This window comes from Apteryx mantelli, chromosome 18 (assembly GCF_036417845.1).
Source record: "Apteryx mantelli isolate bAptMan1 chromosome 18, bAptMan1.hap1, whole genome shotgun sequence".
Taxonomy (NCBI): Eukaryota; Metazoa; Chordata; class Aves; order Apterygiformes; family Apterygidae; genus Apteryx; species Apteryx mantelli.
The window spans coordinates 15,733,146-15,759,978 of record NC_089995.1 but is presented as its reverse complement, the minus strand read 5'-3'; the positions used below and the strand labels follow the sequence as shown (position 1 = coordinate 15,759,978).

At 39.0% G+C, this 26,833-nt stretch overlaps 1 protein-coding gene across 3 annotated transcripts in view; it reads right to left on the bottom strand.

Annotated features, from left to right (window-relative positions):
• The window catches only part of OSBPL2 (oxysterol binding protein like 2), a 42,950-nt gene extending 17,008 nt beyond the window's left edge, over positions 1-25,942 (bottom strand). The window contains exons 1-6 of one of the 3 annotated variants that reach the window (XM_067307445.1): positions 25,906-25,942; positions 24,845-24,943; positions 10,289-10,453; positions 2,378-2,525; positions 2,048-2,123; positions 234-368 (exon numbers count right to left, since the gene is read on the bottom strand). In XM_067307445.1, coding sequence (XP_067163546.1) covers positions 234-368; positions 2,048-2,123; positions 2,378-2,525; positions 10,289-10,325 — 396 coding nt within the window. In that variant the 5' untranslated portion in view covers positions 10,326-10,453; positions 24,845-24,943; positions 25,906-25,942. Of the gene's footprint in view, positions 1-233; positions 369-2,047; positions 2,124-2,377; positions 2,526-10,288; positions 10,454-12,880; positions 12,904-24,844; positions 24,944-25,905 lie in introns of those variants that run through there. The other 2 variants (XM_067307446.1, XM_067307447.1) reach the window with 2 other exon arrangements.
• Positions 25,943-26,833: the final 891 nt, after the last annotated feature.

Here is a 26,833-nt window from a genome sequence, read left to right as displayed (position 1 = left end):
TGCACCAGACTTTTGCCTCAGTATCTATGCACAGCATCAAGCGTGAAAGTGACCCAAGCATCTGATACCAGCCGCTATGAAACAAGAAATTTGTCCAGAGAGGCCAATATGGGGATTCTTATGATCAACCCCAGAGAATGCGATGCACTCCAGTGAAAAATTGTCTTAAAGAAAAGACTCTGGGAGAGGAACACTTTTTCTGAACTAATCAGGAGGTGGAAGCTGTTACATACCTGCATTCTTTCCACGGGATCTGCATGACTACAAGCCTTATTAATGAGGTATATATGTTCCATATACTCCGTTATCCGTTGAAGGAAACTCAATGGTTCATTGAAGACAATGGGCATCGTAATTTTAGACAGCTCCTAGACAACAGAAGTAAAAGCTAGTTTCGTAGACACAACACTAAATTATCAAATGACAAGAACAAGAATTTTGAAAATAAGTTGCACGTGAAAATAATTAGTTTAGCTGTAGCAGTCTTCAAAAGACATTTTACAAGCCTACAGGATACGTCTAAGTATTTCAGATGAAAGAGGCTAGAAGCACTGCAGAACTCTTCAAAATTTGATCAAGCTAACCTAGTAAATTCAAGACAAACTTTACCTTCTATTTTGTGTTCTACATAAAACAGAAAAGGTTAAAATTTCTATCCTTAGCAGCAATGATATGCCAACCAGCTCATTACAAATATTTAAGTACCATGCTTTCCTCTGAAACCCTCACGTCTATTTACATAAAATCTGACTATTTTAGTGCTGTAACCACAGATTCTGCACTGTTCTGCAACACAAAGCCTATCTGTTTCAAAGAAACAGTCACACAAAGAATAGGATTTAAATTGCTTTAACAGATTTTAGTGGCTTTATTTAAGCAACCTGTTATTTGTGTCCTGTAACAAAGATAGGAAAGTTTTTCATTCCACGTCAGTATCTCACATAGATTCCTAATTCCCAAGCTCTTCTACTATATCCAAGCACATCTGGTTGTTTTAATGAAGAAATGCACTCACAACTGAGCATTTTAAGCATTTACTCAAGTGCTTACATCTTAGTGGAACGGAAAATCCCACCAGATAAAGTTAATGCAATGTTTTCCTCACATTGTCACAGGTGGTAAGGAAAAAATGTCACCCCTAAGCGATGTAAATTGATTTGGTTCAAATACAGCATTCTGGCAGCTACGTCGCCCGTTCTAACAAAAGGAGTTTTGTCAGTACAGTTATACCAGCTCCTAGATGACACAAGTTAAGCTAGCGAAAGGGCTTGCTGACTTGTGTGTTGCACTCAAAGGACTGTATGGGCAGACCTAGACTAGATATGAATGTAATTGCTTAATACTTCTAAAAAGCAGCTATGGTAGCAAGGCTCTCCAGTCTAGAACCTCATTTTCATTCCTAATAAAAATGAAGTAGTGAAACATGAAACCCAGTTCTGAAAGGATTAAAGGAAAAGAGTAATGATGGCCAATAGATCAATGATGGCACTCAGCTCCTTTAACAACGAAGACCAACGTAAAGGTCCGTTCCTGACTCCAGGAATAAATCTTGTGACCCAATTACAACACACGATTAACAGCCCAAACCTACACACCAGCCTCTGTCAGAAGAAACACTTACAGATCCCAAACACTTCTATCCCCTAAATCAGAGGAAAGCAATTTTTCTTGGGGTATCATACTGGTTTGATTATGAAAAAAATCAAAATAAAGCCTCAAATTAAATTCTGCTAAGTACAGAGTAAAAAAAGTGAAAAACAGAGGGTTGTGTCAATCAAACCATATGTGACTATTTCTAAGGGCTTTAGACTAGTACTCATCAGACAGCACAAGAAACGCCAGTCCATGTGCTCCAACAGCTAACTCAAGGAAGGAAACAGTTCCATTTACTAAATGGATGCTGAGATTTAAAGAGCTGCAGTTTACGATGATCCCTACAAATGAAAAATGCATCAGGTATTCTTCTGTGTCCAAGTTTTAAACAATAAAATTAACCAGTTGAAGCTAGGATACCTAACAGCAGCACAGTTCATCCAAATTAACTTACCAGTCCAATGCATTTTTTTAATATGCTCCACACACTAAAATCACTTCTAGAAAACATCGGGGCAGGTAATGATGTCCTGTAATAGGGAAAAAACAACAATTATCACTATCAGTCCCTTAAATGAAGGGACATATTCATTTGTAGGTCTTGAAGTACTTCACAAAAGCAGCAAAGCATTGCTCTATAGCTGACAGAAGAGGCAGACAAGTGAATTGTCTTTGGAGTTCCAGAAAAATGACCTCTTCTAATGGTAAGAGCCTTCAATGCCCCAAAAGATAGTGAGCCAGCACATACACATTTCTTCTTTACTATGCATTACTATGTGTTTACCTGTGTCTCTTAATTCCATTTTCTTGAATCTCTGTCTCTCCATTATGTTTTCCAGTCCTATTGCTTTGGTGTGGATCTAGATCAAGCATTTCTGCAGCTTTATGATTTGCTTCTGAAAAGTCCCCTGAAGAATTGTCAGAATCAAAGCCTGTTTAAAAAAATAATAATAATATCACAGAATCGCTGAGGTTGGAAGGGACCTCTGGAGATCATCTAGTCCAACCCCCCTGCTCAAGCAGGGTCACCTAGAACACGTTGCACAGGATTGCGTCCAGGCGTGTTTTGAATATCTCCAGAGAAAGAGACTCCACAACCTCCCTGGGCAACCTGTTCCAGTGCTCTGTCACCCTCAAATAATAATACAATAGTTTTCCTAGGAGCCTTATCACTCCCACAGAGTGCCACTCACATTTTTTAAACTCTCATAGCAGAAGTACACTCATACCAGGTTATTTTATTTTTAAAATATCAGAGTGAAGAACCTTTATTAAGTGACCTAATTTCCAAGAGTATTTAGAGACAAGTACTGCATTAGAATCAAGCATCCTCAACTAATTTTTTATGCTGCTGAATATAAAACCAATTTAGAATCTTATGAGTTCTTCAATAGCTCCTAATCAGATTAGGTATATTGTTCTCTTCTTCAGAGCTGCAGTGCGATTATGATAATTTTGTTCACTTACATGTTTTTTCTCAAAGACCTTAAAAAATAAAAAAAAGCTTGACTACTCATACTGCTAAGAGATAAGGAAGAAAAAAATACATATGAAAAAGGGAAAAGGCTGTATCATAATTCAATGGCAAACAACCAGGATATTACAGCAACAGAAGTTTAAGATACCTAACTTCTTTTTGCCATCCATTTGTACAAAGCACGTATTACTTTCCTAATGGTTACAGCAGAAACCTGTGGAAACCCAGATGAATCATTCACTGAGCTCTACAAGCGACCCAAAGTATGACCCGGAATAAGTGGCTCCATTTCCTACAACTTAACTCTATCCACTTGTGAAGTGGAAATACCTGGGAAAAAAGCTATTGGAAATATTGTTATAGCTAAATGCTGGTATCCACAATAAAAACATGCCTTGAACAGCTTTAATTATCAAAAAAGTTAAATCAACAGGAATCTACAGGAACACAAGCTTCTGTAGTCAAACAACTACTCATTTTTCAGTTAGAAAAAAGTGTATGCAAAAATAAATCATCACTATGAAGTAAGAAAATTGTAAAAACATATGTGTGTATATATATATACACACATACATATATGCAGACACACATTTGCACATGTCTAAGGAACAACTGGATTCCGTGCATTGGAATTAATGATTGCAAGTGCAGATTCCTTAAACAATTTACATGCATCTAAAAAAAAAGCAGTTTTGGACTCCTTTAAAAAAAAAGAAAAAGTCTAAGAAAAAGGAAACTTCCCATAAAAGAATCCAAACACATCAGAGTAAAGTCTTCAACCACTGCACTTTCAGTGCTTGAATACACAAAACCCTGTTTTTGCATAAACACACAGGTACAACTCCAGCCAATAACAGCATGACAAGACGACATCAAATATCAGGTCACACTTCTTTCTATCTTGATATCCCCAGGAAAATTACTTAAAGTCAACACTGAAAGAAAGGCTGCAATGCAACCTCATCCTTCATTACAGAGATGGACACGAGATAAGCCCAGGACAGAAGGGGGGGGGGGGGAAGACACACACACATAGCAAAGCAAACTTCATTTCTAATTCTGTAGCCAGCAGAGCTACTTTGAAACCATTTTTGTAAAAGCTTCTCCAATCTGTTTTAGGAGAAACTAAAGCCTAAGTAAAAAGACACACATTTCACACAAGTATTAGCATAATAAAAAGTATCCCCAATATAGCACTTATATTTTATTAGAGCAATTCTAAGGCATTCATTCAGAATGAAAAAGCTGCATTTTCAGCAGGTATAAATACCATAACGATAACCTTCAAAACTGCAGAAGGAAGTATCATTGATATTATCTTATTTGGTAAATAGCAGGTATAAAGGGTGATGTAATGTATTAATCTCTCTCCTACATTTTGATGTCACAAGCATATAATTACACAGCAATAACCACACCTTAGCAGGTCTTAGTACTTAATTGGAAAGTATGATAGTTATATATGCTCAGGTCATTAAAATGAAGACTACCCTGAAACACCTGTCTTAAAAAAAAAACATATGCCTATCTTCAGTCAACCCACAACAAAAGAATATTCATTATTTAAAAATGGCATTTCTAATTATATAGTAGCTTTTTTTGGTACCTGTTAAGGTACAAGGAGATGGAAAAGGCAAGTACTGTATCACATAACAACATAACTTATTAGTCTAACTGATGAAGTGGGGAAAAAACAGATGAGCTTTCAAGTACATGTGCCCTCACCCAGAAAGCTGATAAAACACACATAGCATAACATTAACAGGCACTTCAAAGAGGTAAACGCACCTAAATGCAAAAGGAAAATTTCATAAAAGGAAAAGTCAACTGGCTTATAGGGGAAGGGTTATGAAAAACATCACTGGAATTACAGCCTTTACACTGTACCTAGAACCCAGCAAATTCTATGAAGTAGCCATGGTCTTTATCTATACTATTCTTTATTTTTCTCCATGATTCACAAGTGTTTTGCCCCATCCCTGCACATCACAATAGGAATTCAGACTGGAGGGGAGAGGAAGGGGAGTGCGCGTGCATGTGTAAATGGACAACAATGTCATTGATGACTACACAAATACTGGTTCTAACAAATTTGTCTTCAGTGTACAAGCAACAAAAATTAAAACCCTGCTCCAGAACAAAAGGACATATCAGAAGTGTCAGTCCTCTTCATTAGAGCACATCTTTACCTAGTTATATTCATTTTTTCGTTTCCTTTTTTTTTATTAGGGTACACAGCTGTGTAATCACTTGTCTTTCAACAGCTGTGACATCCACCTTTAAGTAACAGCTGGCTTGTCTACTACAAGCCAATTGAGTAAGTTATAAAAGTTGCTTGTCAAAAAAATGCAAAGCATTATAGTTCTACAAAAAACTATCCAGAGGATATTCTTCACAGAGGAAGTACCAATCCAGAAGAAAAACCTAATGAAATGTTTTGTTGCAGTTTTTCTAAGTTACAAAAAAATTTCTCCAGCTGTCATTAAAGCCTTGAACTCTTAGAACCGAGTAGGTAAGTTCTATTTACAGGCCAGATTTTGTAGTGAAAAACCCCTGGGAATAAGGACAAAAATGGGGATTTAAAAGGCAGGGGAACCACACACTGAAAGACACAGTGTTAACAATTAGCTAAATCAAAAGTCCCAACTTATCTGTGTTAAGGAGGAAGCGAAAGCTTTTAAAAAGCCTTAAGTTTTCAAAGTCATTCACAGAACATATATTTAAGTTGGGTGCCAACATCAATCTATTTCAAGAGCTTAAAGAAAAATGACTTGCCAGTAACTCTAGTTTTCATAGTCTTCTTCTTCCCCATCCTGCAAATGAAAAGTCCACTCAGACTATGTTATACATCCACCTACGAGGCAACAAGGAGGCACAATATTCTGAGTCATATATAAAGACACAAGACCGCCCCTTTCATACAGTCAGCAACTTCCTTAAATACTAGTTAAACCTTGTCACTCAAAACAGAAAGGGAATCAAAATAGCATAGTACCAAAAACCTACAGACCTAGAATGGGAACAAAGATTAGGGATCAGTATGCAGGAAATGTAGATCACAAGTAAAATGAGGTAATTTTTTTCTTTGCCAGAGGTTACATTCTCCACTTTTCAATAAAGTCCGTCATCACAACATGTAGCTGTATCAAGCTATTTCCAATAGGAGGCAGGCTGACCTTTCACAAGATTTGCATTACTTAAACCCCACGGCAGAATCTCCCGATTCAGACAGATCCAAACATTATGAAAATATATGAATTTGGCAGCTGATGCCTCACTTCTTCCTCCCCAAGAGGAAGAAATAGATTACAGTGAACAATCATAGAGCAGTAGGAACCAGAAGAGCAACACATTCACAGATACACCAGGCCAGATTAACCTCATGGACACAGACAGGAGATTCCATGGAACTGCAGGTTAATAATCAAAAAATCAAAACAATATTATTTTTGAAAAACAGGAAATTATCCTGCTAATTAGCCAAGCATTTTGCTGTTCTGGGGCGATCCTTTCACAAAGTACTTTGGCGAACAGATATCTGACAGAATTAAATAAAAGATACAGTTCTAACACAGCAGAACCGGATGGCACGCAGCCTCTAACAAGTCCACAACAAGATTAATAAACCCAGGGTGACACAGACCAGAAGGAATTGATCAAAGCTATGTGCTCCCTGTCTTGCATAATATTTTGAAAATTTTGAATTCTAAGAATTTACAAGTTTACCTGACCTAGTCTCAGAAAAGACTGTATTTGTGAACACAGCAGATGTTGTGCTGTCAACAATCAATGGACACTACAGCTAAGATTTTCCAAAAGATTCCCAAGGTATGTATTCATTCATGAAGTAAGATGTCATATGTCCAACTAATCAGCAAAGGTAATAACCTCTGAATGCAAAGAAACTTCTCTCCATGGAAACTGGTCACCATTCACAAGCTCAAGCAAAAGATTCATCACCTATATAACACAGTCCATCCTGCATGTTTACAAGTGTAATCATCATCCGGTCAGGGTAAAATCATCTGCCAGGAGGATGTTTCCCAAGCACACAGCATGCAATTCCACCATGTGAGCTTGTCTTTTGGATGTGACAGGGACAATGTCAGAAGCAGAAAAAATAACAAGGAGATGAAATCCATCCTGACATAAAGCAGGTCTCCTTAGGACAGATTCATGTCCTAGAAGTGGATGTCATCAAGTAGTAACTACAGAAAACTTCTGGCTGCCTGAAGGAGTGAACTCATTCTTTAAATTGGAGAGCATCCTACTTCGTCTGCTGCTAAGACTTCTGCAGAATTCTAAAGCATAATTTCCCACGGAGTTCAGCTGCCCAACAACCTAGATCCAGTCTTGTACACCTGCTTTGCTATTTGAAAGGGCACAAACCACGGCACATCAATTACTAACACCAGGGAACCTGTGGGAACATGTCGCAGCTCCCTCTTTGGAAACCAGGACACAGGACTCTAAGGGAGTGAGAGCAAAAGAGTACTGTGTGCACACTGTTTTCATCTCAACATGGAGCTAAGACAGTTGGAGAATGGGTGGAGAATGTGGTAGCTGCATCCCAACCAGAATTTTAGAGCAAAACAAGCACATGTCTAAAGGTGACTTCTGTTGATCTGACCTGCAGGAAGGACAGTATCCTTGGAAAGAACAGACTGAAGATTCTGCCAAGGGCATTTCATTTTTAATCAAAAATTGGAAGCCCAAATCCTGAAGTTTTCACTGTGGAACCTATATGTTCACCTTGGCGCAGAAAGGCCCTAGATTCTGAACTTCGTCTCCTGGGAATACTGGGTCTACCTCTAGAATGTCCAGACCATCCAAAAACGAAGAGAATAGGCACAATCAGGATCCACTGGAATCTAAAGAACCAGGCAAGGCACTGTGTAAAAGACACACAGTCCATATGGTTAACAGGAGAAAAGAATTACTACAGGCACCAACAGATGGGGGATATCAGTGCAGAAAGACTTATTCACAGTTCTACTTCACATCACATTTATGTATGACTTGGAGAAGACACAGCTAAGAAAAACTAATTCTAGACTCTACTTGGTTTGTGTAAGTAATTCATCAAACTGTCAGCATCTTCTAAAGTATCTAGCTGGAGGAAGACAGCAAGCATCTGCCTTTAAAGACAGTCCTGAGGGAGAAAGAATTTTAAACACATTATTTGAAGCTTAGCACTCCACTTAAACAAAACACCTCCAGGGCAAGAGATACAGGCCCACCTTGTTTTATTGTGCTTTGCAGATATTGCCTTTTTTAAAAACAAACTGAAGGTTTGTGGCAACCCTGCATCGAGCACGTCTATCAGCGCCATTTTTCCAACAGTATGTGCTCACTTCATGTCTCTGTGTCACATTTTGTACTTTTTTTTTTTTTTAGACATAACGCTATTTCACACTTAATGGACTACAGTATAGTGTAAACATAACTTTTATATGCACTGGGAAACCAAAAAAATCTGTGACTCGCTTTATTGCGATATTTGCTTTATGGTGGTGATCTGGAACCGAACCCGCAACACCTCCGAGGTATGCCTGTATAAGGGCAAAAAAATTTAGTCATGTCTAGTTCCTGAAGTGCTGTTGACCACTCTCAACCAGAAGAGAGCTGTGCTGAGAGCACATCAAGGCACAGGACAAGACACATCAAGACATCTTCTTTTGCTTAGGATATTCTCTCTTCCCATCATATTCCTCCTTGTGAGAGGATAAAATTAGGATGGAGCAAGGAATGCTCTCAGAATTGAGACAACATTCTGCTTCCAACTGGAGCTAGCAAAAACTGTACGGCACATGAGCATCTTGCTCACAGTAGCTCAGAATCCTTGAGCTTGCAGGAAGGATCAACCTTTTGGGGTTGGGGAAAGGGGAACTAGAAGGCGAGGAGAAGAACTGACTGTTCAAATACAGATGACTCAGACTGAGGGCTGTGCATTTCTACAGCGAGAGACAAAAGGAATGCATCAACATCATCAAGGCTGTAAGACTCTGACCTTAAACTTAGATACGTATTTCTGTTCACCTTTTTAAGTGGAGTAATTTCTAGTTCATTCATGGGTGTGGTCCTGAGCTCTTGGATTCAAATGATTACCAAAAATGTACTAGAAAAATCCATGCGGTTTTCAAGGTTTTAACAGTACCACTATTTGGATTTTACAGAGGAATGTGGAGCACAAGCGTGTCACCACTAGCTAACATGAATGCAACCCAAATCTCCTTTTCCTCTCACTGGCGTACTTTTGAGAAGTCATATACACCATGATGTAAGTCAAATTGTTTCACCTGCCCCTCTCGATTTACTCCTCAGAGGAACCTCAAACCAACCATCTCTAAGTCCACCTTACCCACTTGTATCTGCCATACTACTTTTATTCCCTCAATTTTAATGCTTCCCATTATTCTCCTTCCATTTGTTTGTTTCTAAGTTAAGGACTCTGCATGCACTATTGCCAGCATTTCTCATTTCGCCTCTATTACAGAATTTCTAAGGAGACATTTAAGTGGAGGAATTTTAAGCTGTTTCGAATTTTTGAAAGGATTTTTTATTAAAATAGTTTAAGCATTTCATTTCACCACTAAAACTATGTAAGGCTCTTATAACTAACCATTTGTCCTTATCAGTTCAAAGAAAAGTACTATTTGATATGCTGTTCAAGCGTGAAGTGATTCATGTTTGCTTCTCTATAGACAACACTAGATGGCAAAGATTTCTGGCTCCCTATCTTGAAAGCATACTTTCATAACAATTTGTTTTTGACTAGGAAACTTTTACTACTTCAGTTCTTTGGGATAAGTTTTCCATTAAAATAAATAAATAAATAAATAAAAATAACAACAACGAACATCTATGGAAGATGTTTCACCTTTCAAAGTGTTTTAACAGCATCACTTCTTGAGCTCCTGTTAAATAGCCTACATTTTACCGAAAATGAAAGCAAGACATTGATGCTAAAAGATTAATCGTGCTAACAGTGATAACAGTGATAGCCAGCAACAAGTGTTTAAAAACAAACAAAAAAACCCACTGAACTGGAATTATATTTCTTCCTTCTTCTGAAAAAAAAAAAAAAAAAGGTTTTACTAAAGGTCGCAGCTATGACCTTTAGTTTCTTATTTATTCTGAACAGGAATAGATTCCTATCCCCTCAGCACAAACACAATGCAGTCTGTAGTTTTTTTCAGCGCTGTGCCCATCACTTACCCGTAACGGCATCATAAAACTCTTCTTCACTGTTCATCCTTCAGCATGAAATCTCTGTACAGCCAATCCAGCTTCTTCTAATGCATCGTTGAGCTTGATTTAAAAATTAAGTATTTGTGTGCTCTCAAGATCTTCGTTTGCAAATGCCAAGCTGTTTCAGATGATCTATTTGACAAGACGGGGAAAAAGAATCAGCACCTTCCACATTTCTTACACACACACACTTGACATTAATTTTCCCATTTCTTCCCATGACTAAAGAAAGCCTGCACACTTGGACTCTTGTATTCATGGTAAATAGTCTTTAAACCAAAGTAATTCTGAAGTTGATACTACCTCCCACAAGAAAAAATGATGTATTAGGTCACACTTGTTCTCTGTGTGTAAATAAATACATCATACACATTATTGTTAAATATACTTTGTATACTGTAAGTTAAATTTCATGCAAGCAATACAGGCATGGAGAGCTAGAAGAAGCAGAAAACAGAACAAGGAAAAGGACAATTAGCAAAGTAAAACTTTTCCCTCTTCAGAAGCAGGGTAAACCTTACAGCATCCTTAACACAGAAACCTGGGAACAGGCAAGAGAGCATTATATCCCAAAAATCTCACTACTACAGAAAGATTGGGACTCATTCTACACCACGCCATCAGTATCTATTGAAATCTGGTCAGACCATTACAGAAGTTTTGTCAGACTACTGCTATGAACTCTTGAAGAAACAACTGGAGATTTTTCCCTCTAGAGAGAGGGTGTAAGAAAAGAAAATACTTTTTCTCAGTAAAGCCACACACACTGCAAATAAGTTACACATTTATGAAGCATTCCAGCTCTGCTTTATGCACAGGATAAATTAGATTTATTCCAGATGGTTGGCAATGGTGTAATCTAAACATGTTTATTTCGCCCAATTTTAGTCAAAGCAGAAGAATCAGAAAATTTAGTTTCCACCCTTACAAATGTTCACCGGGTACCAATGACCAGCCAAGTACAGTGTTAAATGAAAGCACAGCATGCTATCAATATCACCTCCAAAACAACCTAAATCTGTCAGTCTCAATTTTTATGATCCTTGACGATCCCACTGCTTTTTTGACAGTAGAGTGTTTCCAGAGTAATTATAACTTGCACATTTCCATTCCAATTAACAGAAACAAAGACAGAAGTGCACTCTATTCCTAGTCTCAGCTTGCCACACCTGAAGCCACTTCCTTCTCTTCCTCTCTGCAAGAAATCAAATTGCATGATTCCCCTTCTATTTCAAGTCTTTTTAACTCATTGCCCAGAAAGAAAACTATTTTAATACCTCATACACACACAGTCCTTCCAATTCTTCATTCAGAAGGAAGAGCTAAAATAGTTTATCTATTTTACAGCTCATCTAAGTTAACACTTCAAGACAAACACTACATTCATTATGTCTGTCAAGGCCAGGTAGTTCAGTTTGTCACTTGCTCTCTCAGGACTTTTCCCTCAGGAACTCCCTATTTTACTTGCCATCATAGGATTTTGTATCTGTCTCTGCACCACTGTTAGTATCTGAGCTTCCACAAAAATCTTCAGTTATTTCTTATTTACAAGGCCATTAAGGACAAAACTATATGCAGCTGCTTCTCTTGACTGTTACTACACTGCTGTTGCAATTGCTCAGCTGAATGACAGTTTCCTTCTCTTTTTCCTGTGCTGTTCTACAGTGACAGACCTTTAAACCTTCCTCAACCTTCTTGCTTATCAGCAACAAGTTTCTGATTCAGATATGTCAAAGTATCACATTCTCCTAGGGAAGGATGCAACAGCTCAAAATACTAACAAGTCAGAAGCACGTATACCCAAAGACTTTCAGTGAAAGATTATCTGCAGATGTTCTGCTTGCAGAAGGCAAAGGAGTAGCAGCTTCACTTCAGAAAGATACAGGCAGTTCAGGTGACCAGGAATCATGCTGCTACAGAACCAGAGAAAGACAGAAACCCTCTTAACCAATAACTGGTTCAAAAGTAGTAGCTAGCTAAGATTTCTGGATCAACTAAACTGGACGTTACACTCCATCTCAAAACAACAGTAGATGGAATTATGGTGTTCTAAATGCCTGTTTACATTAACGAACTTTCCAGCCATAATTCACTACCAAAAAATTAAATACTGAAATCTGTACTGTAAGTACAAATCAGCGTAGCTATCATTGTGTTATCTAGCCTAGCGGAAGCTAGTCCTTGGCTTTGTAAGAAATGCTCACTCATACCAAAGCAGCTGACAGTCTTAAGAGTTTCTCCAGGCTTTTCAGCCACACCAGCAATGTATCTGCAAGTACCACTTACAAAGGTCTCCAATTATATCCTATTCTTGTGAAAAAATCTGTCCTTGAGGAAGCAGCTACATAAACCTTTTAACTTAACTTGGGGATGGGGGAAGAATCCTAAGAAAACAGTTGCTACAGAAAACAGGAACTCAACATCTCAGTACAACTGTTCACCAAAAAGCCATTATCACCATACTAAGATGGCTTCACGGGCTTTCCAAAAAAGGAGTTACATTAGAGGGCTTCTTTATCTCTCCAAGAAACTATATCCTGGGAGATGCAAGACATTCACCATTTTATCTGTCCACAAATATTGCATCCTTCTAGCAAAATTGCAGCAAATATTTCCAGAAGGAAACTTGTATATGCACAATATGCAGCTCTCAAGATCAGCACTACAATTCTCTCATTTTTTTAGTGTTTTCTTGCATTTCTGTTTTTGTTTCATCTTTATTTTTTATTTAAGCTCTTGCAGCAGGATTCTCTTATTGTTGCATACAGCTCACAGGGTGAGATTCTGGTCTGGGACAGCGACAGCTACCTGCAACACATTACAAAAAAAATGCACACAAGCTAGTTTAAAACCCACCCTTATTCAGTTCAAATGCAAAAAGCACACTTCTTCAGGTTGCCTAGCCAAACACAACCACGTTACATATCAGCTTGCAAGCTTTACAGATCCTTGATAACAAGAACTCCAGTATGTTATAGTCTTCCATAGAAGGCACTCAGGCATAAGAATTGTGACTTAGCAATGATAATAGGATAAATGACAATTTTTAAGAACCTTATAGTAAACAAGGTCATATAGATGAATGACAATTTCTCTTCTCCCTCCTCCTCATGATAAGCATTGCATTACAAAAGGACTTGCAAATTGGAACTGTATTATATAGCACACAATTCCACTACAAAGACAGTGAAGCTCTCCTATAAAAAACGTTCACCAAATACAGTTGAAGTAACTGGCATGAAAGGCTTTATTTAACTGAAAGTAAGAGTTATGCTATTAATAAGTTCTCTTCATGATATGCACCTCACACTACACTTTAAGCTCCTGGCTATTTGAAAATGAAAGTTCAGTCATATCCCTGTAAATTATAAACAAGATTTGTAGCTATTACCTAAACAAAGAACAAAATATTCATGGAAGTCACTTTAAAAAATAGCCACAGCATTCTCTTAAGGGGCTAGGGGGATTTAAAAAATGATAAAGTAACATATTTTGCACCAGAGTCACACAACATCGTGATGGGAAAACTAGTCAGAATAGCTGACTGTAATCAACTTTCTCAAAGCAACCTGGGAATAGCTTAACACTTGTACACATCTTTTAAATTCAACTCTTTATTTAGCAGAAATAACATGAATTTGCATGCATCAGAACTGATAGCAGTATTTGGCTTTCCTGAGCCAAAAGGCCACAATAAAGTACTTTTTTCTTATTAAAAGCAACAACAAAAAGTTACCTCAAACTAAGCTGAAATGTCAGAAGACAAAAACATCTTGTTTGCTTCATATTCAACATTTGTAATCTGCCTTTCCCCCTACACTTCCATCATGTATGAAGAAGAATTCACTTACACACTAGCAACTGCAGTTTACAGCTTTCTCTATCAAAATTACCATAGACGTGTTCAAGGAAGGGACACGATACTCCTGCATAAGAAAGCTCCAAGCCTAGGATCAATTCCCATCCTGGAAAATCTCTCATAAAGCATAAACATTGTATCATGCTCACATCTTTTAGCCCTACAGTGTAGCTGAAATATAAAGTATATTTAGGTATTTTCTTATATTCCTACTGAACACTATGTACATACCACAACCATTTTTCTCCTTAGGACTTCACTTGCTCTTTGGAAACTAAGGTTGGAGAACACTATTTTAGCCAAAGGCGTTTGCTGGTTTACAGGTGAAAATTAGCTTACTGGGCTTCACTTTAAAACCCAGTGCTAACAGGCTGGGCCTGAATACTTACAGCACAGATACCCAGAAAGATGGTTTGGTCTGGGGATTGAGGCCCAACTGTCTGTTGCCAATTCATAGCTAAAGAGAGACTGTAAATAAATTATTTTATAAATAATAGGAAAAGCTGCAAGCAGAGAATTCTTAAGAGAATTGGAAACTTGTGATTTAATTTCTCCTGACCACAAACAGCCCAAGTTTCATGGTTTATAAGACAAATCACAAAGCTCATATCTTTCCTCATATTTTAAGGCTATGGATTGGTATATACTAATTTTTATTTGCATTTTGTGTGCACACATAAAAATTGCCACATTTATTTTTATGTTTGTAATAGACTGATTTCCCCTCAGGAGAGATGATATTTTTAAAGCTCAAACCAAAAAACAGATAAAGCAAATAAAAAAAGCTATCATGCCCATCACAACACTACAACTTTATTATTGGTTAGTAAATCTGAACTGTAAACTATTATATTTTGCTCCGAGAAATTCTCTGCACTAAGTTGTCAAGATCATTCACAAAACAATTCTACTCTTTGCAATTACATTTGAAGCAGGTGCAAAGCAATTAACAGAAGACAGTTTAACATAATTTCCTGAAGCAAAATTTTAAGAAGAAATTATTTTGGTAGGTGCTAGTTTTTCCTAGTCATTTTACCTATTTGCCTGCAAATACCTACAATATACAAAAACAGACTAGCAAGAGTTAAGCTAAGCATAGCATGGGAAGCCAAAAACTTGCAAGAGCTTTTCATAGCTTCTAATCAAAGGACTACCATTTCTGTTCCTCTCAAATAAGCTTTGCACCTTAGTGACATTGTAAAACCACCCACCAACAGGTCAAACAAGATATTACACTGTCCTATAACACAACTTAGAAATGCTAATACCAACACTGAAATAAGAATTCCAGGTTGGTCCCAAGCAAGTAACCCAACAATCTGAACCATGAGGGACTGAAATATAACACTAACTACAAGTCATTTGTGCACAAAGTCTGTTTCACACTTTCATTGTTAAAAGGCGTCATCAGTGCTGCACAAGTACAGCTGACCAAAAGCAAGTTACTCCATTAAAACTCCTTCGAATCCTCACGATTTATCAGAAAAGGTTAGCGCATTCCTGCATGACTTTGATAACCATGGACATTCCTCCTCTTAAAGGGCATTAGGATGTTTTGCCAAGGCACAGCAGTACTCAATTTACCATGAGCGGGTTTTTTTTGAAAGCCCCAAGTGATAGACAATCTAAAAGGCAGTTGCAGAAGTTTACAAATTAAAAGCTAAAGCTCATTTGCTCTTTAAAAGGCAATTTTAAAAATCTCCTTATCTTGCTGCTGGAAGCAAAAACATAGGAAGACATGAAAAACTGTTATCATCAGGGGTGTAAAAACAGTCATTAAGCTGCAGAAACAGAATTTAGTCTATTTTTTACATGCATTTTTACATGTAATAAACTACTATGTGTTCTATCTTCACTACGAGAAAGGCCCTTGGTTTTTATAAGCAGGCTGAAAGCCTCCATGGACTCTCACTGACTTCATTCACATTTGCCACTGGAACAAGCTGTAGCCTGGGATCCTAGAAGTGCACTGCAGTTGGATGACATTCATGCTTTGTCTAAGAATCCAAGTGCCTTAAATTTACCACAGAAAGAAACTGAGCTGTACGAGGATGGTAATATAAAAGCCAATAGACAAAAACAGAAAACCAAGATAAGGGCCTTACTCTCTTTCAAGAGGAAAGAAAAAAGTCCTGTAAGACAACTTGAAAACCTGACTAGTAGCCCGCTTCCCCTCTTGGGGGGGGGGGGGGGGAGGGGGGAGGGAAGAAAAGGAGGAAGGGATAAAAACGAAAGTACTTTTAAATACAACACAGAGATAAAACAAAGCATGCAGTTGCATTAAACACTGCAGAAATAAGAGAAAACACCTGCACCAAGTTCAGAACACAGCCTGCAGTACATTCTGCAGAGAGGAGGAAATTACTAAGGTTGACATGCTGCCTGCCAGAAACGCAACTGTCATGGATGACAAGAAATAACTGAGCAACAGCTGTTCCTGAACATGCATGACACACCAACGGTCCCAACAGGCACTGCTGACACTAAAACAGATCCTAAGAGAGTCAGTCACTCAGAGGAAAACATGCTTCCCTCAATGATCAGCTTTACAGCCTTTATGCAGAACATTAGCAGTAGGCTAGGGCTAACCAGAAAATTAAAGTATTCCTATCACTTCCACTGCAGCAAAAGCTAAGCTCCCATAAAGAAGGAAGAAAGTTGCACTGTACCTGTCAATCAGCTGGTTATGAATAATGTCAAACAAAGTGTTCTATCAAGTATTGCACTGAACTGGTAACTTGACAGTAACACACATCAGCTGATCTGGCTTCCGGTAACATGCTTTGCTTTCAAAAGCTTAACTCTGCACAGATCAGAGGGTGCTGTACAAACTCACTGTCCCCAGAAGCAGAATGTACAAAGAACAGCTTTCCAAAGATACAGTATCAGGCTCTTCTCCTATCAGTAAGGCCAGTCACAGACTTTGCACAGTTCTGATCTACTACCATTTCGCCTCACATGCATTTATTTTTTAAAATAGGACAACAACAGTACAAGACTTTGCAAATCACTTATACAGTATCTAACCTGCTCAATGCATTCTGCAACATGCATACAAGTGTCTATATGAGAACACATACATGCACACCTTTTAGAGAGAGATCCTATTCAATCCTATACAGGTTTTTCTCTGAAACCAGCGGTGTGGAGATCACTGCCTGATGAGATGGGAAAGGTTCCTTTCTGCTTCCTGTACTCACCACAGCTACACGAGGCTGGTGATGTTATCTGTAATGGTTGCCCATAACACCATTTCATTTGTTTATAGCTCTGCCAAGTACTAGAAGTTGAAGTTTGCTATGCCATTTAGCTACCTAGGATAGTAGTTCCTAAAGTTCGTTACAAGATATGCTCAACTTCCATTCCTAAACAGAAGAAGAAAAAAAAAAAAAAAAACTTAAGTCTGTGTTGCCAAGATCCTGACATTCCCATCATTTAGACACCAAAAAAGGCACTAAGTCCTGCTCAAAGCAATGTGCAAGAGTTTAAACAAGCACTTACCATGGCTTAGTTAATTCAACATAACTAGTTGCTTCTTACTAACTTGTTCTTATATATTAATCTTCAACAAAAAGACCTAGCTGGGTTAACCAAAAGAAGTTACTCCCCCTGGAAGAAACATCTACATTTCTACAGAAAGGTAAGCATTACAGCTGGAGTAACTGATTTGAATGGAATGCAGTTCACCAAGATCATTTTTGAAATTTGGTTGACTGACTACATCTGCAGTGTCCTTTACCTCTGGACCCAGAGCTGCAATTTAATATCATGCAGCAATTCTGGGAAGCAAATGTTTTGTTGACAACATTCCTCTACCTTTACAAATCCGATTTTTCACTCTCAAAGCACATGTTCTAGCTCTGCAAGATGAATATATAAACACTAGAACATGACCATTACACAGCCAGTGAATAGAGACATTGAATCTACCTGTGAGATCAGGAAATAAATAAAAACAAGTACAGAAATAATAAACTGTCAAGAAAATAAATAAAGGGTTCTCCAGCATAACCAGTAGTATACCAGAAGTTCAATACACTGGAATTAAGTTGCCACCAAAGAACTAATGAATTAGCATTTTCATCAACTTTTTCACATGCCTAGAGAGGTTTTGCTGGACCTGTACCTCCACACCAAATTTTAAAACAAAGTAACACAGTAACTTTGTTAACTCCAAAGGAGAACACTTGCAAGCAAGAAAAAGAGAAGAGATGAAAGGAAAAACGAAAGTCAAGTGAGGCTTTCATTGCAGTAACTAATGAAAACTTTCTGTCAAATCTCACATAATTGAAATACTGCACAATTATTGCCAGAGGGAAGGAAGAGAAGGGGTAAATCACATGAACTCCGAAAAGATGCTCAATTTTCAGAATTTCACTTTAATAGGTCGAAAAGACACAAGCTCAATTTAATAGAAACAGCTTGGACAGAATTTAAAATTAGCTTGATGCAAAGGAAAATCTATTCATGGCCTCTTTAATCCATCTAGCAATAAAGAGCAACATTTTCATTAGTTTGCTATCTTGGATCTAGGATACAACTTTTGTCCAGAGGAAGAGACTCAAAAAGAGTCAGTAGAAGAGTAAATACATATTTTTAGAGCCAATATGAAGGCTATATAAGAACTAAAAAAACAATAGTCCTACAGCATGACTAGTAGAATAAGAGCCAATCCCATTTTTTCTTGAGTTGCCAGCTTATATAAAACATAGCAGTAGTACTTCAAGGGACAGAAATAAATAGCTTGAACTAGAAGATAAATATTCATGTGTTTTTGCTTCATATACATCTCCTCAAAGCATCAAACTGCAGTGTTTCATCTCTGAATGAAAGCTTCAGCAAGGATGAATCTTAATTGACTTATGAAATTAGGCTACCAACAACACTGGATCTAAAACATCTATAAAAATTTGCCAAGAAACCATTTTATTTGGCAACTTAGATACCTGCTGTAATTATTACACACTTAAAATCTCTTCAACCAGAGAACAGCTGGCAGCATCCAGAAGAGAATTTTATTTATCCAGTTAGACATGTTTCTTACTCCAAAGCCTTAAGGTAATAACATCTTCTGCCAAGATGTCTTGGCAAGATTAAACTCACCCAACATCCACAGTAAGAGAAGTGTAACTTCCTTCTCTAAGCCTGTTAAACAGAGCGTAGAAAGGTTGAGTGAGGAGGACCAGCTGAAAACCTGGCCCACCTTCACCTTTCAATTTCTTTGAAGGCTGCAGCTATCCCTATTATAAAGCTTCACTGGAGTAGCTGGGAGTTAGTTAAATGTACCAGGGCCAGTTCTGAGTACCCCAAAGGTGAAGGATATGAGGCTGATAGCTTAGTTGAACTTATTTTTAAAGCACTTTAAACAATGGTGGCAGCAAACTGCACATCTGAAAGTTTAACTTTGAACACATCAGCCAAATAGATTTAATGGCAGATGGCATCATGTTCTGTTTTCTCAGGCCTACAGATTTTTGGTGATACTTCATAAGATTAGGGCCAACTGAGATGCCAGGATTCTGGTTTGTTACAGAGTTAAGGCTACAACACTTGTTTCTTTCTGCATCAGAACAAACTACAATAACTGTCCCACCTCCTGAGTGTGCCCCATCACAAGGCTCTTCAATCAGAACATGATTTATTGAACATGAAACCTGTATAGATGAAACTGGACCAAAAATACTCTTAGCAGTATAGTGATTAACCACATATGAAACTGATGGCTATTCCCAGTTTCACTCTGGCCACAGATTCTATTCTATGGACAAGGATGCTGACTTGCAGAACTGTTACCAAACCTAACAAAAAAAAAAAAAGTGAGGAAACTTGATTCCATCAAATTAGTATTTTCTGGTGTAAAACACTTAATTGAAATTCCCACAGAATTCTGTAATTGTTCTCCAACTTTTTAACACTACATCAATATTTGAGACATTTTCCCACTTGAGTGCATCTGGTACAATATTCTTTAAACTATGTAGCCTTCTCTTGGAAACCCTTTCATTGTCCACAATTGTAAAAGATCATAAAATTCTTTTTTTACATGCCTTCCATATCCATGACGCATAATGCCACACATGATCATGACTGATACACCAGTTCATTTCTAGCCGTACCGTTTAAAAAAAAAAATTAGTAAATCAGTACTGTCTTGTAAAACTTGTTGCTTCTTACTAGTTTCCTGAACATTTGTTTTACCATATTTCTAAGAGGGCAACGTGGGAAGTAATCAATAGCTCCAAGCACAGTAGCTTTGGACACAAACGTCAGCAGATATATAATTAACCATCTATGAACATTTATCTTTGAACCAAAACGTACTTTGAAGATACAATTAAGTATGCTTTAATATTTCTCATCATCATGTAAATATGATGTAAACAAGTTGATCATTGAAATTTAAGAATATGAAGACAATTATGGCATATAACTTCATTGGAGAAAATCACTAAAATAGTAAAAATGGTTACAGGTTTAGTTTATTGATTTTCCTACTCACAGGCACTTCTAAACATTTGTTTCTGTGCATCCATTCTCTCTTTGCTGGTATAGTTTTACATTTATTTTGTACAAGTATCTCATAAATCATTTTCATGGAGACTCTGAACAATTATGATGATAATCATACTGCAAAAAAAGCCACAAGGACTATAACAGCTGACTAACCTAGTGCAAAGTACTACCATGTTAAACAACTCTATTTTTTTATGCCCACCACCAATTCCTCACGTACTCAAATCCTGCAGTACCAGCGCATGCAAACAGCTTATAGAACTGTTTCTTTGAAGCTATCAGACTATTAAGAGTTTTAAGATTATAAAAGCTATTTTAATTTTGGGGGTCTAAAGTCAGAGTTTCTGCTATGAGTTTCCTTTAAAGCTATGCTCATAACAGGTATCTTACGATAGCAGGATAAGAGTTCTCACCGTGCTTGCTGTTGTCAAGAACTAAAAAAAAATGATAGAATTTGACTTCAAGCCAGGAAACTATCTCTATTTACTGCTCAATTTTAATAAAGACTCCACCTAGCCACCTGCTTCCTAATATTTATCCACTTTGATAATAAAAAGGCTGCAAAGCACTTATAATTATGTTTAAGACAAAATAAGACCATATAAATAAAAATTAGTTGTCTGCAACTCTGAATACAGGTAACGTTTTTGTTTTAGTATTGAACAACTGTTCAATAGTTTATTTTTTTCTGGTAAAGACTAAAAGAACACATGCATGTGGGAGAATATATATTCTTCCAACTAAGACCTCATTTTGTCTGGTAAACAAACATACTGCTAAACTAACCATTATAAATAGGCTGATGAGCTAACTTCTCAGTAGAGTTAACATTTTCTAATTCAGAGTTATTAAAAGGACTGTAGTTTTTGCTCAATTGCACCAACATATTGTAAGCAGCACAGTCTACACTGGCCTCTACCACTTCAATCGTCTGAGCTGGTTAGGTCTGAAGTGAGAGAAATGTGTGGGAACCACAGAGATATCTAGATTGCAGATGCTTACCATCTTAAAAGTTTCTATACTGTAATTACTTTAGAACTATCACTAGTACCAAAACCCAATGAGCTATAATAACAGATTCCTTTGGGGGCCCTAAAAAACTGACTCAGAAAAGTTCAAATAACACTAGTAAAATACAATGAAATTATCAATTCATGAAAATGCATTTCTTGACAAATTTCATGAGCAGCCAAACTCCTTTGTAAGACCTCAAAGTTCCACAGCATACCAACAGCCACAATCCCTATCGCATCTAAATCTCCAATAATAACAACACAGCAAAGGAAGCGAACTCAAATAGGAATCCTGCCAATTAAGGTTGCTATTAAATCTAATACCAAGTATTGACATTATATGCCCAGTGCAATGTCCAATTTAAGTTTTGGACCGTAGAACCAAGGGGCCAAGACTAAAAGGTCCGCATGCACTTCTGCAGCTGCAGGCACAGTTCACCTTTTGCGTATCCTCTGCCAGACTTACAAACAATCGCAAGCAGACACCGCTATCCACCCTCCTGCATCTTCTGAATGAAGGGCAGCTGTAAATCACTAAAAATCTGGCTCTAAAAATTCTGTCAATAGAATTTTTGAAAAGTCATCTCAACTTTCTTGGCGGTACTAGACGATTAAATCATGTGCATAATAAAATATACTGAAATAATCTGAAGGATCTGTCTAGGCCAGAAAATTAATTTACAATTATAATGGTATAAAAATAGATTTAAAGTAAGCTTAGTCTATTCTTATATGCTATTGATCCTGAAAATTAAAACACTGTCTTGTGTACTGGATCAACAATATATTTTCAGAGTATACCTGCAACTAACTGTAAGCCACATCTGACACATTCTAAATATTTTGCTTCCGTACAGCTTTCTATTATGAGCCTTTCAGAATACAAAATAAATATTTAATTATGTCATCACACTTTCTTCTGCATAGTAAGTTAAAATTAGAGGCTTGAGATGATGTAATTTTTAATTCCAAGTTCTATAGTGGTCTACTGCATAAAAAAATAAAAAAGATATAAATCAATACAATGTATAACCTAGATTTTCTGCATCAGGAAGCACAAAGTCCCATATGTACCCAAGCGGCAGATAATGGATGACCAACTTTTCCATGGCTCTAATTTCCCATTTCATTCATCTAGAGGAAGATGCTCCTGTGACAAGCATACCGTTTACTTATTCAGACTTGGCAAAAATAGTCAAGATGTTCAGAACTCCATGTTTAAAGCATATTCTTTGTGGGCCTGATTTTGTGCATTTTGGAAAAAATATACAAGAAACAAACATGTTAGTTATTTCTAAAAGAATAGATTAAACAGCATTTCAAAACATGATACAAGTGTCACAGTCATTTCTGTTCAGAGATTATCTTCATGACTCAGGTGACAAAATCAATGTTGAGCGAAGGACAGGAAAAAAATGCCAACTTGTAAATGGAAGTTCTAGTTATCAAGTAGTATGATGTAACATTGCATTGTGCAAAAACAAATTATTTCAAATACCAAAATTAATGAATTATCTGCTTAAAGATTCAGAGTACTTACATGTGAAGCTTGCTTTCAAGCAAAAATCATCTGACTGGCAGTAAAAAGAGTTTTTTAAAAATACAGAGTTATCAAAGCAAAAGAGCCTGATTGGTATGTTTTCCAACCAACACTAAAATAACAGAAAGCTAAGCTTTCCACCTTTGTTCTAGGTCAGCATGTGTGAAGTTCACACAGTAGAATTCAAAAGACGACTGAAAGAAATAACAGTTTCAATCACAAGACCTGTCAGCTTAAGCAAGAACCTATCACCAAAAGCAGTAACAGTTTTAAAATTCATTTAAAGAAAGCATCGAACAGTGAAAACTGCCCCCAGTGATCACAGTTATCAAAACAAATGCATTTACATAGAGGTTACCAAACATAGCTAACTACTTGCACCAGCCTTGATTTTCTTGTTTTTCAGCATCACATCAACCAAAACTTTTACTTTGACCTATCTAGTCTTCAACTACTTCCAGGCATAGAGTCTGTTATTTAATCATCATTTTCCATCTTTAACTTTTCTGTTTATAACATTATATTGGCATGGCCAAAGAGCCAGTTTTTTGAAAAAGCTGCATATTTATTCCTGGACAGCAGATGTCTCAGTGTTTTCTTTTCAGCACTCCTTGACATTATAAGTTCATTATGAGGTGCTCTTGGTGAAGGAAAACAACATTAAGAATCATTCCTGATCTTATCCTAGGTACCCCTCAACTCTCTGTCACATGGTCAAAAGAAAGCAGATCAGTCCCTTCAGATCTACCACCTGCTTTATACTCAGAACACTTTCATCTAACTAGCAATTGCTGCAAGCTCCCAATTTAATTTTACTTTGGGAACCCAAAGAGGCAACAATTAAAAAGTTTCCATTATACTACTATAAAGTCATTTGCATAACTTGACAATCATTTTAAGAATAAGCTATGTTTACACTAAGTGAAAACATACCTAGGGAAAAATCACTGCTTGGAATTTCCCGTGCTTCCGTGCTAGTTTAGCCAGTTCTCCTACTTCCATCCCACAATATAGTGCTTTACGTTTGGAAGATGCCCAAATCACTGCTTCCAGAAATTGCCCTCAGGTTGTAAAAGTCCCACAACATACTAGTACAAAGTTTGTAAGATGATACACATTTGGTTGACCCCACATACCAACATGAATGTGGAGTTACTGAACTTTTGAAGGAAAAGTTGAAATTAAAAAGATGAATTATTTTTATTTTTTCTTACCTACATGGATAAGCTTGAAGAACAAAAACACTATGAGAACAGTGATACACTAATGCTAATCTACACTGCAGATCAGCTTCTCTTTTTCACTTTTACTTTTTGAAAGCTTAAATGAAGACTATGTATTTTAATTGAGAAAACTGGTAGTGAATGAAAGTAGTAAGCGCTTGCACTGAACACGCTTTTGCAGGTATTTCTGAGGGGAAAGGCAAGCCTATGGCAGACACAATAAACAGAAAGTGCTTTTGGGCACACATCTCAAATTCCACTCTGCAAGTGTTGTACAGTAACAAACCATTTCCTAGGGGAGTCCTGAGTCAAAACATACAGAGAGCACAAACAAGATTAATATTCAAATTAAATAAATGGCAACATAATTTATACCTTTGTTACCATGCAGAAGTTCTTGTGGCATGTTATTTTTAAAAAAAAGGCTTTTTTCCTGTTATTTTCCCCATCTTGCTTGTCTCCCTTTCAGGAGCTCTGTAAGAGAAACATTGAGTGGGTAACTGAAAAACAAAAAACAAACTGAAAGAAATCCTAACTGCTGTCTGTGCTTTAGCTGCGGCCTAAAAAGCCCCTTGAGGCTCCTGTATTACGCGGGAGCCAAGCTCAACACATCCGCCTTGGGAACTGGCTGTTACAGACATCTTCGCTAAACTACCTGGATCCAAAAGCAACCAGAAGAGAAACTCCCTACGCTGGGATTCGCAGAGCCCAGCTGCCTCACAAGCCGCGCTCACCACACAAACCTCCTTCTGCCCGCTCTACCTTCCTCGTTGCCCGGTATGAGCCCCGCAGCTGACAGAGGGGTTTTGCTACAGAGGCCCGCGGTTGGGGGCATTCAAGGTCTGCCACCGTTGCTTTAAAAAATAATAAAAAAAATAAGGTGGGGGGGAGCATAAATTCAAAACAACATGTTATTTATTCAGCTGTACAGGCCTACGCATCACAGAGCCCTGAGGAAACAACTCAGCAGGTCCGGGATCCTGCTTCTGCCAGGGAAAGGAGAGCAGCGCTCAGGTCAGCCGCGCTGCTCCAGCGCGACGGCCCCGGCGCGGGGGGGCTCAGCCGGGCGGCAGCCGCCCTCCCCCGGCCGCGCCGCTCTCCGCCCCCGGCCGCACGGGCAGGACACCGCACAGCGAGCGGGGCTGGCGGGGCCCCCCTCGCCCCGGCGCGACGCCCTCCCCGGGGCGCCTGGGAGGGCAGCGGCTGACGGGGAGCCGTTAACGGCCGCCGCGCGTGGGGGAAGGGGGCCCGCGCAAGGCCCGGGCGGGGCCGGGGGAGGCGCTCCCGCCCTTCCCGCGGCCGGGGGGCGCCGCTGCGGCAGGTGGGGGGAGCCGAGCCCCCTCGGCGCAGCGGCGAGGCAGGGCCGGCGAGGCAGGGCAGCGCGCCGCGGGGGCCGGACCCCCCGCCACACCCGGGGCCGGCAGGCAGGCAGTTACCTGGCACCGCGCTCCCGCGACGGCCCCGCCGCAGCAACACCCCCCCCCGCCCGGCACCGCTGACACCGAGGCGGAAGTGCGGTCTTCGCCGCGCCGGAGTGACGCGCCGCGCCGCCAATCACAGAGCGCGGCCGCGCCCCCCCGCCCCCGAAGCGGCTAATCAGCGCCTCCGGCCTCCCGCTCCGAGGCGGGGAGAATGCTAATGAGGCACCCCGCCCCACAGCCCCACGGCCGCGCCACCGCTGGGGAGAACGCCGGCCAATGGCGCGCGGGGGCGTGTCTATGCAGATGAGGGCGGGGACCAGGAGCCCCCGGGCCGGGGAGGCCGGCGCACGCCTCACCTGGGGCCGCCTTGAAGGGGACATTGAACCCTTCAGCCCACAGACACACGCCTTTGGGCTGTATTTTTACCAGCAGCGTGTGCTTTGTTTGGTACTTGTGTTGTCCTCCACCCTGAAAAGTGAGCTTGCCTCACCATAACCTTTGGAGGCTAGGGGCTCCTATTGGTCTGGCAGTTAGAAAATTTCTTTTTTTCTGTTTTTAGGCACCTTTGCTTGCGGTCTGTGTGGTATTGGCCTGTCACCTCGTGGCAGGCACGTCCTGGTACACGAGGGTCACCTTGGAGGTTTATACATGCCTTACACTTTGCTATGCTGTGATAGAAATTAGGTATTTTTGTATTTTTTTTAATATTCCAATCAAGTTTGAGGCAAGTTGCATGTAGATTATAGCACATGTCACCACTAGGCCACTGGATGCAACATCTGGATTTTCAGGTCACGTGTTCATTCCCCCGTGTCCTGCCCGGGGGCTCCCAGAGCGAGTCCCATCAGCTGGCAAACACTAGCCGCATCCATGCCACGCACCCAGCCTGCACCAGGGCCGTGAGCTTGGCACGTGCCACGCGGGCGGCGCGCGAGCAGAGCGG